This window comes from Manacus vitellinus, unplaced genomic scaffold (assembly GCF_001715985.3).
Source record: "Manacus vitellinus isolate BGI_N305 unplaced genomic scaffold, ASM171598v3 scaffold_7_pilon, whole genome shotgun sequence".
Taxonomy (NCBI): domain Eukaryota; kingdom Metazoa; phylum Chordata; class Aves; order Passeriformes; family Pipridae; genus Manacus; species Manacus vitellinus.
This window is the reverse complement of record NW_021940813.1, coordinates 6841325-6861031: the sequence shown is the minus strand read 5'-3', so window position 1 is coordinate 6861031 and position 19707 is coordinate 6841325. Positions and strand designations below refer to the sequence as shown.

Genomic DNA, 19707 nt, shown 5'->3' with positions numbered 1-19707 from the left:
AGCTGCATAAGCAATGTTAAACTTATCATTTCCCATAGCCTTCAGACATTTTAATGTCCCACTACTAGCAGCAAAAAATTAATTAGAAACTTTTAATAGGATACAGTAAATTAGAAATTAATTGTGTGCAGTAAAGAAGAATTAAATAACTGATATATTTGTGAAGTAATACTTCTTATAGATTGAAATAATAAGAAAATATTTTTACTACAAATTCTGGATAAACTATTTTAGTATTTCATCACTTCCAGTAGTAGTAGTAATAAAGGTCAGGAACCTTTCAACAGTAAAGAAAGGTTTAGGGCTTAGGTATATATAGAAGTGAACAACTTATAAAGATTACAGTATTATTTAATATTTTGCTTAGCATAAGAAAGAAGGAGTAACTATTTTACTCCACTTATTCGCTTGAACTCTTTCCATTGCTGATTGCACTTCAGTGAAGAAAGGTCCATGAATTTGTTTTTAACATGAGCTTAAACCAGAAAAAGAAGGGTTTTGCTCAGCTAGGGTCCAGGTATCTGATGCAAAGCTCACGTATATTATTTGAAACGTTTCTACTGAGACCTTAGAAACTGGACAAAAGACTGAAATCCATGGAATATCTCTAAATCCAGGGTTTTTTTCTTAGGGGCGGTCACATGATGCACTCAGAGGTGTTTGAGAGGAGGGCAATACTCAGTAAAATCAGTAATCTCTGAATAAATGATCCAGTCAATAGCTAAGTAAGAACTGATGGCATTCATGTAGGCCATGTTTATAACATTTTAGTGCCTAGAACATTTAGTCGAAGTACAAAGGATGTGTACAATTGTAAGATGAACATTAAAAACAAAACAAAACAAAACAAAACAAAACAAAACAAAATAAAATAAAATAAAATAAAATAATGACAGTAGAATCTGTTTTCAATGTAACAATACTGGACAGTGTGCTTTTGGTATTTATAAAATATTAGCCAATAACACATTCCTACCAGATATATGTCCTTCCAGATATGCCCTTGCAAATGAAGGACATTGTAGTATGTACCTTGATTGTTCTAATCATTCTTCTAAACCAATGCTAAATTGTTTTTTCATTGTTTCCAAGTTCTATGTTTTCTCTTACTTACAGAATCACTAAGCAAACCTAGAAATCTCTTGGACCAGAAAGAGTATTTTGCTACTTTTTTTACAATTTATCTGAAAATATTTCATATCACTAAGAAATGCTTGTCAAAATTGAAGCAGGTGGAACAAAATTGTACTGTTTGAATCCAAACTAGAACAAGAAGAATCAGAAATTGTTGGCATAACCTATATCAATCAGTAAAGCAGGAAATAAATCTAAAAATACAAAATCTAAAACATTAAAGCCAAAATTATTATATATAAAAAAGTATTTTTACAAGTTTTAAATTTGGGGGAAAACCAGAGTAAACTATTGATCCACTTACCACTGTGCTTTCATGTGGTATATGAAGCCTTGAGCACTGAAATACTTTTATTCTCCCCTATACCCTGATTGCATGTACTCTATTCCAGAAAGAACTGTTTAAATTCAATGGTTATTAAACCATCAATATCCGTATAATCCAATTTAACTATAAAAGAGAGAAATTATTAGCATGACCATGACTTTCAGCACTGAAGCCTGGATTCTTGATATCTTCTTACTTTAAACATCCACAAGACAAAAATATAATGTTCCTGACATTATGGTGCAGCAGAAAGAAGGTCTAGAGAAGGCATGAGTCATTCACAAGCCTTTTGCAGGCTTGGATAAGTGCTCTAAAACGTAAATGCTGGACAATTCAATGCATGAACAATTTGAGAACTCTAATTTACAAGCAATTTCTATATCTACAGTATCCTCAGAAAGCTGAGTATAATTAATAAGGCTATCACTCAATATTTAAGGTCCTCTGAGATCTTAAAAAATAGACATAATTATCATTGATATCTATGCCTGCAAAATAAAAATTTGAAAAATTAATAATTATATCATAACAACATTTTTTAAATAACGAAGTTAAGAAAAATAAAGTCCAGATCTTGCCTGTTTGGTGGAAACTAGTCATCGCTGATCAGTAAGAATAGTTGAATATCATGAAGACAAAGAAATTTCTTCAAAATTCAGACCCAGCACCTAATTATTTTGCTATTGAAACTGCACCACCTAAAATAATAAACTTGCAACCCACAAGCAGATACAAAATCTAAACTATTGAGCAATTTCTAATACCAATGTAAAGAGCAAATATTCTGAATGTTCTACATTTTTAAAATAACAATACTATTTTAAAGTTCCCAGGTAATGATTCAGGATTGTAACTTCACAGTCTAGTTCTGAAACTGTTACGGATTTCCTCCCTTTGCATCTGTCTATTTAGCATTTACCTACAACACAAGAACAACTTCCCCAATACTAAACCTTGTTTGCTTCTTTGTTGCATGCTAACGTGGAATTAATTTCCAGTACAACATACTTTTTGGGGTTTTTTGTTTGGTTGTGTTTTTTGTTTGTTTGTTTGTTTTCTCATATGAAATGGAACGTAGATTGGGGTTGCAAGGCAGGCCACAAGAAAAAACATGAAATAAAAAAGTTTAGATAGATGATGGAAAATTCTATTCCAATGTTCAGCCATGGTAAGATCCAAACATAAAATACAGCACCTGAGCTAACTCATTGATGATACAGATGGTATTTCAGTTTGGATAATAGTGTGCTATTTTGAGAACTCATGTTCCAGAAAGAGGAGTAGGTACAGGAAATAAGAGTAGTGTAGCTACCATTTGAAAGCAGATTAGAAAACTGTGGCTTTAGCGTACTGACTGAGATCCAATAGGGAAAATGACTGCAGCCTGTGAGAACAGGAGGAGATAAACATCAGGGAGTAGATAGAACTGCACTACAACTCAGTCCTGGCATAAAAATAAACAAACTAAGTGCAAATGCAGGAAGTTGAAGAAGTCACAGTCTCCAAGCATTAAGGAGTAGAGAGACAGAAGAACCTTTCCATCACAATAATGAGAGCAAAAAAAATCTTTAAGTAATTTCAAGACACACATGTTTGAAAGGGTGCTATCTGTGCTATCTGTGAAATATACTTTTAAATCCTATGTCTCCTAATCATAAAAGAAGTCAATTAGAATTTCTTAAAAACCGAAATGTGATATTTCTCCTCAACGCCACATGTTCTGCTCTTGGAAAGTCTTAGTGAAAAAATCACAATAAGAGTATTATAGTATTCATGACCTGAAATGAAACAATTCTATTATTATATTTCATTCACATCATATATAATGCATAAATGTTGTTTAATATCATGCCATTGTGCAGCAAAAAGGAACGCACCTCCCCTTCCCAAATAAACCTAAAAGAATGTAATTACCTTTTAACCTATATTAACATAATCACCTAATCATACTGTTGACTGTTTCATTTTATATTAACATTTGACTCTGTGTATTTACTGAAAGTTAATGAACACATTAATCTCTGTTTTTCCAAAGTAGTCCTACTTAGAAATAGCATTACACTTCTGAATGTTCTGTATATTTTTTTTCCTAAAACAGTTCCTTGTTGAATACCAGATTATTCACTTGCTTGTGAAAGCATTTTCAAACAAATCCTGTTAATTCTGAATATGGTTCACTAAGCAGCATGATCTCATTAATAAAACAAGTTGCTACTCTAGTAAATCAAAATGCTCAGCTGTTTTAACTGTTTACCTAATGGAAATTCTAATTATCTCTTCAGTCAGCCTCACAGAAGCCTAATACTTTTGAAACAAGACCCAGCAAAATAAAGAGCCAAAGAAGAGAATGGGAACAGTGCAACTTCAGACTGAGGATTCTGTCACAAATAAATATTAAGTAACATTGGGTCTGCATTCTTCAGGTTAATTGGAACATTTTCACACCATGTGAATTTTCGTTAGAAAGGTACTTTTGTGTGTCATACTGAACTAAAAGAAATGTTTGAGTGACAAATTCGTGAGTTCATGGGATTTCTAACACAAGGGGGAAAGGAAGAAAGAGAAAGCTTGATGGACTGCAAAAAGAAAATTCCATTCTGCAAACATATATTCAAAAGGTTCTCATGTATTGCACAAGAAAATAATAAATGGATAACAGGTCAGAAGGAGGAGGCTAGGTCAAAGGGAGATGTAGAACGGAAGCAGACTTGTTCTACACATAAGTTTCTGCATAACAAGACATTCTCCCAGGGTCTTTTAGTGTGATGTTCAGTTCTGTATGAAATTCCTCCTTAATGAAGGCAAGAAAACAATGCTTCTAATCTGCTGAAACTCTGAAATGTGCTATTTACCCAGTGAATTTGTGACATCTATCATACACCTTACCTTGATCTGGGCACTCTCAAAAATCAGCCTCTTCTCAGAGAGAAGATATTGTTTTAGAAAGGGGTTCGAAAAAAAGGAGACAAACTCTTTTATGGATCTAATTTTTTTTGTAAATGCTCATTTGAAGCTGCTCAAGGATACAAGCATAGTGCCATGAAGGGTGATGGAGCAGAGGCAAAGCACAGAAGAAAGGGTAAGGTTTTGTGACACAGTATTACCATTCATCAAATAGACACACATGTCTAACTTTACTAACAGATATGTTTTCCAAAAAACACTTAAAACTGTGGGTCAGAGAAAGTGAGTAGAAATTTCAGCTACATGTGAATTCTGCTATCTTTTACATACACAGTGAAGAGCAACTTTAATTCCTTGACATTCTATTTTGTCAGCCAGATCTTAGGCAACTTTCTTCAGTGTTCACTGACAGTAATTTGCAGAAAAATATTTACCTGCTCTTTTAACTACTTCGGCTTGGTGTATTACTTAACAGTTGCATCTTTTTTTTATACTTGTACCATATGATTTTGTTTCCTTTTCAGTTCAGCGGTTTTAGTAAAGAAATAGCACCCTAATTCTTTAAAAAGTTGTCTTTAAATACTAAAATTCAGAAGACATGACCGATTTTTTTAACTGTAGGCCAAAAAGTAGGTTAGTGTTGCATTCAAAATAAAACTCTACCTTTAATATTAGAGAGACCTAACTTCTTTCAACCTGAAATCCAGGAATTCAATCCATCAATTCAAATGTATAAATGTCAACAGTTTAACAGATTTTGTTTCTTACACACAAGTAGTAATTTATAACCTGAATCCAGAGTTTAGTCAAGTCATGTTATTCAACTGAAACTATCTACTTACAAAACATCAGTTTAAAATTAATTCTTCATGCCCATTACCATTTCAATCACATAGGAAGGAAATGAAAGAAACCAAGAAACCAAGAAACCAGAGTTATTTTCCTTATGATGCTCAAAGAGCTTGCAAGATGAAAAGCATACAAATTAGAACTGGACAAATAGGAACTAAGTGGCCATTCTGTCACACTGCATTTCACAAAAAAAAAATAAATAAAAAGGGCAAGCATCTTCAAGGTTCTTTGATTAAAACATGAAACAGGCAAAATAAGCAATACTTGCTTATTCCATAGTTCATGGAATATCTCTTGTACAGCTCAATGGTAAATCACATTTCTTCCACAAGATTTTAAAATCAAGTCTAATACTTCTGCTGGTCATAAATATCAAACGGAAATTAATGAGCATTTTAAATAAAGACCAAACAATTATGTAACTACGGAAGTACCACAATATACCATGTCATCCAACGTCTTATTTCTTGTAAAAATGTATCTTACAACAAATTAGTGAAAATTCTTAGTTAACCAGATAAACAGAAATATCTGACCAAAATTGTCACTGGCCACTCAACACTAGAAATCATCCTTAAATGAACTGCAAAACTATACAGATTACCCAGACCTGTAAACTTCTTAAACACAGCAGAAAAGTAGGAAACAGGTTAATCAAATCATACCTGGATAAATTGCTTGGTTTTCACATGCCCCACGTCTCCAGCCTCTATCTGTGCTCTTGCCAGCTTCTCTTCAGTTTCAGTCAGCCAGTGATTAAAGCTCTTCATGTCACTATGAAAATGTTGCCACTTTTCCAAAGATTTGTCAAACCGTCTGCAAGTATAAATGGAAATGAAATAACAATCTATTGATACTTTATTTATTGACTGCAGGAAAAGAAAAGAAGCGAGTAATGTTGGATGTCTCAGATTAAAACTGGTGTGATACTGATGGCACTATGTATTGGCTTTATAACATTTACATCAAATAGAAACATGGTAGTACTTCTGAACAGTGAAATTATCATTAAGAAAATGCATCAAAAATCAGTGGTTTATAAATTTTTAAATCCTTGTCAAGAAAATGCAACTTTCTTCAAAGGACTTTCTATTTTTTTTGTGTAAAGGGACCCTTTATCAAACCCTTTTTTTATTATATGTTTAACTTCGAGTATTTGATAGTTATGCAAAAAAAACCCACCTAAAAAACGAAAAGTCCTGAAATACAAGGATGACTGAAACAAAATTAAAATATTAAATATAGAAGTTTGTACCACAAAAAAATAGAGAAATACTACTATCATGTCTGCAAATCTACAGTTTGCTACATAAAGGACCAGGTAAGTACTTCCAGCACTTTGAGAAGATCTGACCTACTTTTGTCTAGAGTGACTGATGTACCTTCTGCTTCAAGACCTGTTTGCCTTGGCCACTAGTAAGTACTAAAGAAATGAAATGAAAACAAAACTCCAAGGGTTTTTTTGCAGATAGCCTATGTCTTAAGAACTTCAGTTATCCTATGTTTTGGATTGGTGCCAAAATGTAATCACTAATCAGAGATTAGCCAGAATGTTTTGTTAGCAGATCATCATTAAACGTGCTACTGTTGTTTAGTTTAATAATCCTCCTTTACAGGATTATAATAGGTTTTAGGGTGTACTTAAAGGATAAAAACAAAGATGCTCAATTATTTTTTTAGGAGGTAATCTGGTTCTCTATGGAAAAACTATATGATTGTTTGAACGTGAAGGCATTTAATTCACAAAATAAAATCACATTACTGTCAGGGAACACATATCATCTTTTCCATTGTACTGATGATTTTTCATTTTTTAGAAGAAAATATAATAACCAAACAGACTATTGACCTGGTTAAAAATTGTAGTCACTCATCTAACTTACTTATTAAAATGACTGCGATCATTTATCATGGTTCTCTCAATTTATTGTTCAAAATGAGGCAAACCATAACTGAAAGGCACATTATAAGAGTTTCTTCAACTAACTTATTCTGGATTGAAAGGGAAAAAAAATTACGTTTAAAAAAAAATCACCTTGAAAATAAAATTTAAATTTCATTTCTTTTGGTCCAGTATGATCTCTCATTTTGGACACTACATTAAAAGAGCTTTCTTCCTGTTACTCAGAAAATGAAATTACTCTTCTCAGCATGATGAAGTTTATCAGCAGCTTGAATGCAAAAATTCAAGTAGGGGGTGATATTAGTATGACTGAATTTGCATTTCAGCACTTGCAAATTGAATCTCGTGTCACTCTCCATTCTTCCTTCCTTTGCTTTGGGTAACAAGTGTTGCAAGGAGAAGAAAAAAGTTGCAACAAAAAGATACTTCTATTTAAAGTTTAAAAACTAGTGCTTCTTGCTCATCATTCTGCTTATTTCTTATTATTCTGTTACTCTCAGAAAAATAAGTATAAACCAGTACTAAACATCAGTAAAAAATACAGGGGTTTATGGACAGGCAAAGCCACTAAAATTAAATGCTCTTTCAGAGATTAAATGCTTAAATACTGTCACAATGATAAGAGCAAATGCAGTTGTTTCTGCAGTGGCAAATGCTGGTCCACTTGAAATGGGGTATGAAAGTGGACATTGTCATGCAGCTTCCTGCTCACAGTTAGGAGATACTCGCTCCGAGTACCCCTAAGTGAGAGCTTCCCTTGCTAAATCTGTCTTGTACATCTGCTTACACACAGTACTACTTCATAAAGCGTTTTAAACTTTAAAAGCAAAGAGGGTTTTGTTTGTTTGTTTGTTTGCTTGTTTTACCATTTGCAATCCTGTTACCAGGTGGTGAGTTCAAAACCCACAAAAGGAGAAGGCTAATTAACTACCAACGCTGAGCAGCTAATCTGCTGAAGCCTTGGAAAAGCAGAATGCAGAAAAATCTCATAAGAGAGCACTATTCTGAGGATTATGAAAACTCAGAAAGTGTATGCTTGCCTCAGGAAACCCAAGCATAAAATTTGAAAGATAGGAAGGTGACATTACAGCCTTGTATACTCTTACCTAGGGATCCACCCTTGTTTGCCACCAGGGACAAGTAATTCAGCTAAAATAACACAGTGTATCTATTCCTCTGTATCTTCATCTACTCAAACTCTTCCCCTTTGAGAGCTATGAGCCAAAATGGTGTGAATAACAGGTGATATTTGGGCAGTATTTCCTTTTTGATTTGTCTTTCTCTCTGTGTTTCTAGCACATGCTCAGTAACAAGATGCCAAGAATTAGGTTCTGAACTAGAATGTGTGACTTGTATACACTGCAAGGCACATAAGGACTATACTGACTTATTGCTCTGATACAGTAAAGTAGCCTTTTCTTCTAACTTGAGTATGTTAGATTTGACAAGTGAAAAACCACTGGTTCACCAGCCTAATTTTCTCATATAGGTACTGACACCCCAGTAGGAGCCATGTTAAGCAATGGTTTGTGGGAACAATTTCATTTTATCACAGTATCACATAATGGATTTATTTTGCCTCTGGAGAGCAAGAAAGAAAAAAAAAGTATACAAAGACAACTGCCAAGGCAATATATAACACAATTTACATTAAGTCATAAAAATATTGGTGCTTTCTTTTCCTCAAAGATTATCACTCTTTTAAACCTTTGGATGTGAATTTCTGTAAGTAAAATTTAATATTCTTTGGCAGTATTGTACATGATATTGCACAAAGATTTACAGATGTACTGTCAGTGGAACTCTAAACTCTCTATACAACGGGATTAAACTTGATGTTCCATGTCCCAAGACTGGTGTTTTTAAGAAGCCATGTAGAGGTGGAAGGAAAGGCCTTTGAAAACAGGAAAGTCATAAACATAAGATGGGTTACAAAAGTTTGTTAGATTGTTGTTGTTGTTGTAAACCAAATCTAAATTTTCCATCTGTTTCAAATAAATCCTTGATATTTTGACAACATTTCTTGATAAACTAGGAAACCCACTTTTATGATACATTCTGCTCTAGCAAAACTTCACAATGAACTGACCCACAGAAAGAAGAATGCTATTTATATGCTTTTCTAAAAGTCATGATTTCTGTAATGAAAATTATTATTATACAAGACGTGCTTTATCCATCATATTGGAAAAACATTCCATAAACTTCATTTCTATACTGTTGCTAAACAATGTACTGTAGGATTATGCTAATATTAACCTACAAATTATGCAGTTTTGTCAACTTGATTCAGCACAATTAGCACCTTGTAAAAATACACAAAACATCAAAGTACTATAAATAATTATGTATTAGCATGTGAGAGCATTAACTTTAATACTTAAGGCCATTCTTACAGATAATAAAACAAGAAAACTTTTTTTAGTCAAGCAACTTCTACAATTAAATTGCTTAAAGAAACAGCTAACCCATTTTCAGAGGTTTTGATGTTTTCATTTTATTTCTCAGAAGTCATGTTTTTTGAGTGCTTAACTTATATTTAATTTACATATCCTCTCTGCATTTGGACTCAATGTGATAATCTCATTTTAGATGCTGCTACATCGAGATCTTGATCGCAGGTAATGCTGTGGGTCCATTCTGGGACAACACTTGGCTGTTCATATTCCATTCACACCCTTGCACCCTTTCACCCACAAAATAGCAAATGATCAGAAATAAAAAATAAACTGCAACCAAAATAATCATAGCAGTGCCATCCATCATTACAAAATGTAATCTCTCCTCTTCCCAGAAAGTAGGTTCTGCAGCATTACATAAATTAAAAACATTCTATATTACAATTACATTAAAAATATTTTTATATCTTGAATTGTATTAATTGTATTTTTCTTCTTGCCCTGGTTACTGATGTCAATCGTTATATCAAAGACAGTGACAAACTGGCTATGAAAAAGCAGAATCCTGTCAGTCATTGTTGGTTTTTAGGCATCAAAATTCATTTTTATGAAGCATGAGAGAGCAGTAAACTTAATAACCATTTACAATAAATAGTTATGCAGAAAATCCATTGGATTCTAATGGATGCTCTGCATCAACAGTGTAAATAGAAATATTCCATATAATTTATAAAGTACATTCTTCTTCTACACTAAATATGACTATTTACTATGCATATGAGTTTGAACATCAGAATTCCAATTCTTTTTTTCCTAAAAAGTTTTCCTTCATCAGAACAGAGATGCAATGATACATTTTAGAGAACTTTGCCTAGGGACCTGGACTAAAAGCAGGTAACAACTTCTATAGAGAAAATAAAGGAATAATTAATTGTGACCCAGGTGAAAGAGTAGCATATTTTGCAATTCTGTTATACATAAAAATTATTAATGCATTTGGTAATAAAACTACAAATGTCATAGCTTTCCAAAGTGTAACTGTCAAAAGCTACCATGATAAGAAATCCCCCAATCAAACCTTTTACATGGAATAAACAGTGGCTCAATTTTGTGGAAATCCAAACTAGTATTTTTGCCTGCATGTAAAGGGTGCACACACATTTCATCCCCGGGATGGGAGACTGTGTAAACTGCATTTCTAGACAGAATTCTGTGTGTTATTATTACCCACCCTATGGTAGTATCCATCTGATGAAGTGAAGTGAAAAATCACATTCACTTCTGACTGATTGTCAGGGTGATATTTTTCTCCTTCCCACACCCCAGGGGGTCTGACCTGCTTAAGGCCAAGTCTGAAGTGGCACAGTAGCATCAGGCTTTGGTGACCTGTCATCAGGCTGCATGGGGAGAAATGACTGTGAGAAACCTCATTTGGGGTTTCTGCCCAGGGCTTCAGAACCATATTTAAACTCAGACCTTGACCTGGGCTTCTCTGTAGGTCTGTCCATGGTGCACCCTGCTCACTGTCGGCATAGTGGGACATCTGGGAGAGGTACTCTACCTGCAGCTGCTTACCCCAGCTGAACCCTCACACTCTCAAACAGACTGTCTGCACAGCTCCAGGGCCCTCTGGAGTTCATGAGAGGCTGAAGCCTCAAACAGCCTGCCTGCTGCTGTTTAAACAACACACTAAGCAGTATTTCCACTGTCCTTCAACATCCCAGCACCTATGACTACAGGATGGCCACTGGGAGGTGGGGCAGCCAGCACGGAGGACACAGCTATGTCCTAGCAAGAGGTGTTAGACTGCCTGTACTGCCTGTACTGCCCAACTGTACCCACATCCCAACAACCAAGCACTCACTAACCACTGGAGTGCACTGGATAGGCTCCTGGAGAGAGCCTCTTCCAGGTGGGATTCATCTGAACTGAATCCAGTGCACTTTTTGGTGTGAGACAGAGCACAGCAGGTGATCCCAACCCAAATGACAATACTCATGGGCATATTCTAAATCAATATTCTAAGCATCACATTTAGGCTCACAAGTTCTGCTGCAGTTCAGACACAGTCTGGGACAAGACTCAACGATAGTTTCCACAACCTGGTCACAGAAACAGATGCAAGACCCATAATTATAGAGAGCTGGCAAGTCATATCTCGCTGGGGGAAATCAGTTCTCAGAAAGTCCCCACATTACCACCATAATTCAAAAAGGAAAAATTCATTTTGTTGAATTTGTGGCACAGAGTATGTGTAATGCATTATCAAAAGTATATATTACAGGATGTCCCCTCAGTATTCCCCTGTAATTACTATGAAGTGCTTAAATCCTATGATTTCAAATGACAGAGTTCTTAGTTCAACCTGTAATAATATGTTTTATCCTCCAAAATTGCCCTGTTCAAGTCTCTGTTTCCACTGCCTATCTCAAAATCCCCCTACAATGGTGGCTTTAGAGGAGGAGGAATAGCAGAAAACTGATGACACCAGTTAATGCTGGCTGTTGACTCCCCGAGCCTGAAAGATATTATTTATCCTGTTTAAGGCGTGGTAGATGTGTACAGAATATACTTGCATATTACTTTATATTACAGTACATACTAGAAAATTAGACTTCCTCGTTTCACTGAAAATCATAATAATAACAGAGCACTTAGCATCATCTTCTTAAAATACTGATGTCTACATTTCAGTGGGTTTTTTTTATTTTTTATAGATTTTCAGTCAGTTAAAAGCCTTTTTAATAGATGTTTGGGGGGTTTTCAGATTTTTTTTTTAAAGTTTACAATAAAATTTCATTTAAATAACCTTTTCCCTTTAATTTTGAAAATTCATTTGAGATGAGAAACCTAGGTCCAGGTAACAGTTGCTAGGTCTTAGTGTAGCATATAGTGTAGCTCAGTTTCTCTGAAACTAAAATGTTGATGAAACTTACAGAAATTCTAGGAATGGAAAAGCAGGGAAAACTGTATTACTAGATGACAGCATGCAATATGCTGCTAAAAGAAGAAAATATTTCTGAGTCATGAAGAGCCTGTTTAGATAAAATACTTTACAGTATCTTTTCTATCTTTAACAAAAAAATCTTAAATAATTCTAATACCGATTACTACAATAGAAAAACCAACAAAAATCTGTACTATACTCAGAAAGTATATTTTCCAGTACCATGAAAATTTAATAATCATTTTCAGAGTGTTGGTATTTGAAAATTTACTTTTTACCTTTGATTTTCTGGTAATTTTAATCTTTCTTTGCAGTCAATGTAGAGAACAGATAATACCAATATCTAAATTCAGATATAGACATTATAAATATAGTGCTATACACAGCTATAGTGACACCACAGGGGCTTGCATATTCACTGATTCTCTTGACACTAAAAACATTTCTATGTTAGCAATACCCAAAACAAACATTCACATTTCTTTCTGTTCTATAAATGTGGTATAAAAGACAAAGTGAATTGTGTGCATCCAGTATTTTTGTTTAGCCCAACAGTTTTTTGTTCAAAAGGAGTCCAAAGATACATGAAAGCAGGTAGTTGTGAACTTCAGCATGTAAAGCAGATACAACAGGAATTTAATACTGGTAAGTATCTTGTTTCTCCTTCAAATGCTTACCCATGTGTGTAGAGTCACCACTGTCAAAACTGACAACTCTAGAGTGCACAGTTTTCAACCTCCTACTTATGACAACATCATTAAGATGCTCTAGCATCCTAAACACTCTTGATTAATAGACTCCCAACAAGTGACTCTGACACTGAATGTACTAATTTCAGGAATCGACTGTCTTTCAGTGCAGGTGCAGTGACTCCTCTCACCATACTTGCTTGTAGAGCACGAATTAGGAGTACTGTTGCATGCTGCCTTTGGAAGTTAGAGAGGAATGAGTCACATGATCTGAAAATCTAATATGCTGATGCAAAATCTGGAGACCAAAGACCATTTGCCCACAAACTAGCTGAGCACGTTTACACACAAGAAAAGAGGTATCTGGATCTAGCTGGTTGCTGAAGACAAATGAACGACAAGAAGGTTCAACTATTTACTATGGTGTGGAAATAATGATAGATAGTGGAACTGGTTTTTAAACACTTAGACAATGTTTGGGTTGTCTGATGCCATACCAGTATGCAAATAAGGGCAGTCAGCAATGCAAGTTTTTGCTACCACTTGATTCAACTCAGTTAGGAAAGCTCATGGTGACTGGATGGAATAGCTTTCAGAAAACCACTATGAGTTCTGAAGGTAACTCTCAGAGGCATGAAGTGCACCTGTCCAGTATAGGGGAGGTTTAGATTAGATATTAGGATAATGTTCTTCACCCAGAGGGTAGTTGAGCATTGGAACAGGCTCCCCAGGGAAGTGGTCACAGCACCAAGCCCGACAGAGTTCAAGAAGCATTTGGACAATGCTCTTGGGCGCATGGGGTATCCTGTGAGGGACTAGGATTTGGACTCAGTGATCCTTTTGGGTCCTTTCCAACTCAGTATATCCTATGATTCTAAGTCTAGTAAAGAATCCGAAACACATCATCCTATCTGTTCCTCACTGATCTCAAAGAATAAAATGTGTGTGAAGCTAGCTCAAATTATGCAAGTGAGTTATTCATTAAAAAAAATTGTTACTGAGGTGATGACAGAGACCAGCACTGTACAATGTAACATGGTCAGATACTGCTGCAAAGGCCTTCATAAATCTTTCTGAGCAGTAGTGTCTGCATTGCACATCCTATTCTTCAGTAACCAGGAGGAAAAAAAACAGAATATAATTGAAACAGACTCTAAGGTTATATAGATTAAGATGGTAACAGGTAAGTTTAAGGAAGTTTCTGTCTTTGGTTATCTCCTACCTGAAATGACTTTATTTATTTGTTTGTTTGTTTGTTTTAGAACACAGAAGCTAAATGGAAATCTAGTCTTTGGGGACCACAGCAGTACAGCAAGAATCAATAGAATTTGAACGGACATAGCCTTCCTATCAGAGAAAAAAAGCTCACATTTTATGAGCCTCTGATCTTTCATATAGTCCATATGTCAGTCCCACTAGACAGTAAGAGTTATTTACAAAAGATCTGAAACTTAAAAATAAGCTTAATTTAACACTGACTTGTTCAGATTACCAATCTTTATTCACTCACAATATTATAAGTTTGTTTACTCATTCATTTAAAGTTTGCATTGAGATATTAGAGTTCTGTTTAATAACAATTAATATGTTCCATTTTCCTCTGATTTGAGTACAATAACTTTTACTTTCTTGTACAACAATGTGCAATTATGGTCCCAAAGAATTATAGCAAGATTCTAGGCATAAGAAATTCTGAAGAGAAAAAGTAGTTACAATTAACTTGTAGTTATTAAGTGTCCCAGTTAGAGATATTTTTAGTTAATACCTGTTAATTGAACTGTCAGCTATATTAAAACAGACTTGATTAAAACGTCCATACTTTGCTATTGCTACTGTGACCTAACTATTTCATAAGGCTTATTTTATTTCTTTGTAGATAAACTAACCAAAGAAATGTGATGCATAAAGCTCTACAGAATATTTGTGGTACTTATTTCACTAAGTGGAGTTTTCATAACTCATATTTTGATGTTTTAGAGAGACACACTTCGGTATGAAAATTCAGAACTATAAATTTTCTTAGTACTATATCAAAGCAGAAGGCTTTGGGTGTTTTATTAACATAAAGAGCTGGTAAGCATGATGGAGCTGCCCATCTTTTAAAGATGGGTACGTGGTCATTTTAGAGGCACATACTGACTTTGTAGGTGTGTTCACAGCAATAAGAGTGCTAGGGTCTTTATCACTGCGTTGTGTCATGCAGAAACATTAATCAGGTGCTATGAAAGATTAAATCTATGAACATTTTTTTGCATGATGTACATCTGACCTATTTATTTCTACAGGTGCAGCCTCTGGAGACTATAGATTTTTTGTGTTATAAAAAAGCCCTGAGAACTCTTTTGAGGAAAATTGTCCAGGATACACCACAAGAATTTTAAATGTTACGGAACATAAGCTTATGTTGAATTTAACATAGAACTTTTAATTTAGTGATAAAATCAAGGAGTTTGGAATTTGGAAATAAATCTTCCAAATAAGTTCTGCACTTTTCCTCAAAGCAAGACAAATAGGTAATTTGAACTGTCGGCAACATTTACTGTTTCATTAAATTTACAGAAAAGAAAATTGAAGCAGGAAAGAATCCTGAGGAAGGCTGCAAGCAACACATAGGAGAAGAATGGGTAAGGTTTGTGCTAGAATAATATAGATTTCTTTCAATACTGATCCTCTGTTAAAAGGAAGTATGTCTTCTGTGATTTCTAATATTTAGCACAATGAACAATTCAGTTTTCACAGGAAAAATATGAAATGTTCTTAAGAGTAACAAGGTACAACTAAGAAGTGTGGATTTACAACAGGGACCGAGGAGGCTTTAATTCTCCTGCTCTTATTAATCATATTTTCCCACCTTACCTTGTGGCTGGTATCTCAGGAATTTCCAGCCTAGCAACACATTTTTTCTCCAACTCTTCAGATCCACTTATCAGATGCATGAGTTAGAGAGAAATGGTAGTTTAGGCAGGAATCAAAAGGAAATGGTAGTTTCTGCCTGAAAGACAACCTGACATTCCAATCCCATTCATGGTACATGACCTACCATGCCCGGAAAAAAATCATTACAGTTCCTAACACTGCTTGGACAAATAGCCAATAATTTCAAAATACCATTACATTTTTCTTAGAGCTTGCAGAACTGCAGTTCTATGGTACAAACTTACTTATTAGTAGAAAATAGCACTGAATCAGATTTTCACAAAAAGATTTTGAGAGTACCCCTGCTTTGTCTCCAGCACTAAAGTAAGTCTTGCAAATCCCTTGCTTACCAGAGTAACCAGCTAACAGCAATGGATGCTCCTGCAATTGGTTCTCCACAGATACTTTATCCCCTTCCTTCTGTAACTATGAAACACAAAGTGATAGTCCCCAGAGGATAAAAGCAATGACAGCAAAGAAGCTCTATAAGCTTAAGCAACTTTCCCTTTCCAAGAGAGGGAGGGACATACAGTCCATTTATAAGGTGACAATCAGCTTGATTTTTCCAAAAAGAAAACCCCTAAAGTAGTTTTAAAAAGGCTTCCAGTCTTCTGCTAGTTCCTGAGGATAAATATAGCTTTCTCCCATTCAACTAATCTCTCCCAGATCGCTGTGGGAAAAGACATGCTAAGTTGTTTAACTAGGGAAGAAGAGTTTTTTTTGACCAAGATGTGGTAAGCTATTTTTGTGGTTCTCTGGGCCCTGATTAGGTCTTGTTAAGTGCAAGGTGAATCTGGTGACTGTCATAAGAACATTCCAGCACAGCAAAGAACAGTACTGATCCTAATGGGGCTTCTGCAGTATAGCAGTTGTACAGAATGAACTGAAACTATTATGAAAGTGGTGAACAACTGTAGAAGAAAGAAACTGCTGACTACGCACATCATTCTCTGTAAACACAGATAAAAATACTCCAGTCACCCCAAGATCTGTCTTTATATTTCATAGAGAAATCTTACTTTCATTGTTCCTTTAACAACAGATGGTCAAATAAGTAGATTGAGATTTTTAAAAAATCATGTTTAAAATTCAAAACTTATGGCTTTACCTATAAAGGTAAAAAAGTAAAGCAGGTGTTTAGTTTGCATGAAATTAGTCAGGAAGAAAACAAGCTGCTCATTTACAGACACATGGATACAAAAGAAAGAGAAGGAGATGAAAGGCAGAAGGAATCCTACTGCTTTCTCTGCTAGCCAAGAAAAAGCTTAATAAAACAAGCTGCTGAAGAATAAAACAATCTTTCTTATTTTTGGACATTACCCTGAGGGAAAAGCTTTGACACAGCAGCAAAGTCTACTTACCTATGCTTTGCTTCCCTTACATGGCAAACATCTCAAGGTTCCACTTCAGGGGGTTTTACTAGATGGAATTACATCCTTGTATTACAAGGCTCTGTAATTAATTTATTCTACTTACTATAAATATGTCTCAGTAGAAAACTAGATGACAGAAGGAGCTGCATATTAGTAGAAATCACACACAACGAACCATTTGTATTAGTTACAATATCAGGAGCATTAAAATGAGAATCCCTTAAAATCATATTTAATCCTAATTGTTAGATTCTTCATTGTCACAAGTAAAATCTTCTTAACATCTTTAATGTAACTTCTAATAAGTTTTTTTCTAATAGCAGTTTAATTCAACAGTTTAGCTGTGTATGTGCAATATACATGTGTACACTCATCTGCATATATACATATACACATCAATTTTTCAGTATTTGCCTGGTATATACTGATGACTCCAGTGTATAATTTATATTTCAAAAATATTTCAAATATAAAAATGCTGACCAGAGAAAATGTTTAAACTCAAGGATTATCACATCACTGTAGCCAAGATTCCTTGTGCCTTCTATCAATAAATGGCAGAAACAGTGATGCAGTAAGAGCCCAATATTAAAATTCAGACTTCCTAGATAGAATATGTGTGTTACTCTGTGGTAGTAACATAACTTTTCTAAATTCAAACAGTACTAATGTCAAGCCTAACTGCAAAATATCTGCGCAGATGGAGGGCAAGATTAAATCTATTTAGCACTGTCAAGGTTGAGCTGGCTGGGTGCTGGGTTATGTCCAGGGTGCACATACACTTCACAGACACCTTTGCTCACAGAGAAACAGCCCATCTGCAGTAGCTCCACCATTCTCCAGGCAGTCGTCTGGATTGGGGCTTATGTAATTGTGTAACAGATGAAGATTTGGGAAAGTTGTAAAAATAAAACCAAACCTAGTAAAGCTTTTCCAAATCCACTTGTCTAGTCATAGTTTTCATGGCTCTAATGCTTGAGGCTGCAATCAGGCTCCATCAGGAGGGGATGAAGAGGCTGTCAGTATCAAGGGGAAGCTGACACAGATCACTCTGCTTCACATCCCGGTTGCCGATTTCAGGAATCTGAAAACTGTCACTAGATCTTCATTCTCATCTACCTGTTCAGCAAATATGAAGTAGAACTTTGTCCTTCTCTCCTTTAGCAAAGGTAGGAGTAGGGTGAGCAGTCATTAACCTTCAGGTCACGTTTAGCTCACTAGATAGGATGAATTTGTATACATAGTCTTCTTTACAAACATTGCTGATAGCAGCAGAATGAATAGGGTTGGGTAAATTTAGAAATACCAAATGTCTAAAATAACTATGCATTAATGACAATGGTACATTGTTTACTCATCTTTCTCATTTCTTAGGACCAAGGCAGAGTATAACAAAGCTGTCCTAGTAGCTATTGCTGTTCCTTCTCTATAAACATAAGGAATCTGGAGAACCTTATCAGCTTGGCATCCTTCGAAAGTGCAAAGCAAAGAACCTGCTTGTCCTTTAGCCTAACCAGCAAGAAACTCTGATTGCATCCTAGGATATACAAAGGGTATAGTAATGAAAAAGTATCAAAAAAAAGAAAATGAAAAGGGAGGAAGAGAATGAGCATAGCTGTCTGGCCATCTTGTGCAAGACAGTATTGTTGTTTTGAAGTTATAAAGAGAAGAGAGAGAAAATTTTAGAGAGCTAAAACTGTGGGGTTTTGTTGAAACTTCTGCTATATAATCCACTGTTTAGTGACCAGACAATTCAAAGTTAAGCTAAAGAATAATCATTGTATGCACTTTAATCAAAGTTGCGAGTTTATACAATATAAAAATCTTAGATAATGGTAAGTCCTAGAAAGCTACAGGTTGTTCATAGACAACTTCCCACTACAACCTTCTCTTACTCTATTCATGGGCATAACCTATTCAAGACTGTAGGACCACACACAACTCAGAACTCAACTGTGTAGCAATCTTCACAAAAAAACGTGCGCCTCCCCCGTCTCTGTCAGAATCCTTAAGAGTGGAGAGGCTACACATAGCATGCTCCCAGAGCCACCAGTTATGCTGGTACAGCACAAAGGGCAAGCTGAATCAAGAATCCTGTTCTCAGCTTCAGTCCCCAAATGACTATAAATATTGATACATCATTTCTGCTCTATCTAACATGTTCTACAATGCTCAAATGATGTAAAGAATGTTCTTTCATTGAAACATTACTGTTTCAACATTTCTAGTAGCTACACTCACTGCTATCTATTCCAACTTTCT

At 35.1% G+C, this 19707-nt stretch overlaps 1 protein-coding gene across 7 annotated transcripts in view; it reads right to left on the bottom strand.

Annotated features, from left to right (window-relative positions):
• Positions 1-19707, bottom strand: part of DMD (dystrophin) — a 991087-nt gene that overhangs the window by 542436 nt on the left and 428944 nt on the right. For all 7 annotated transcript variants that reach the window (XM_018084043.3, XM_018084032.3, XM_018084034.3 and 4 more), the window contains one exon: positions 5884-6034. In XM_018084043.3, the coding sequence (XP_017939532.3) occupies positions 5884-6034 (151 nt within the window). The remainder of the gene's footprint in view (positions 1-5883; positions 6035-19707) is intronic.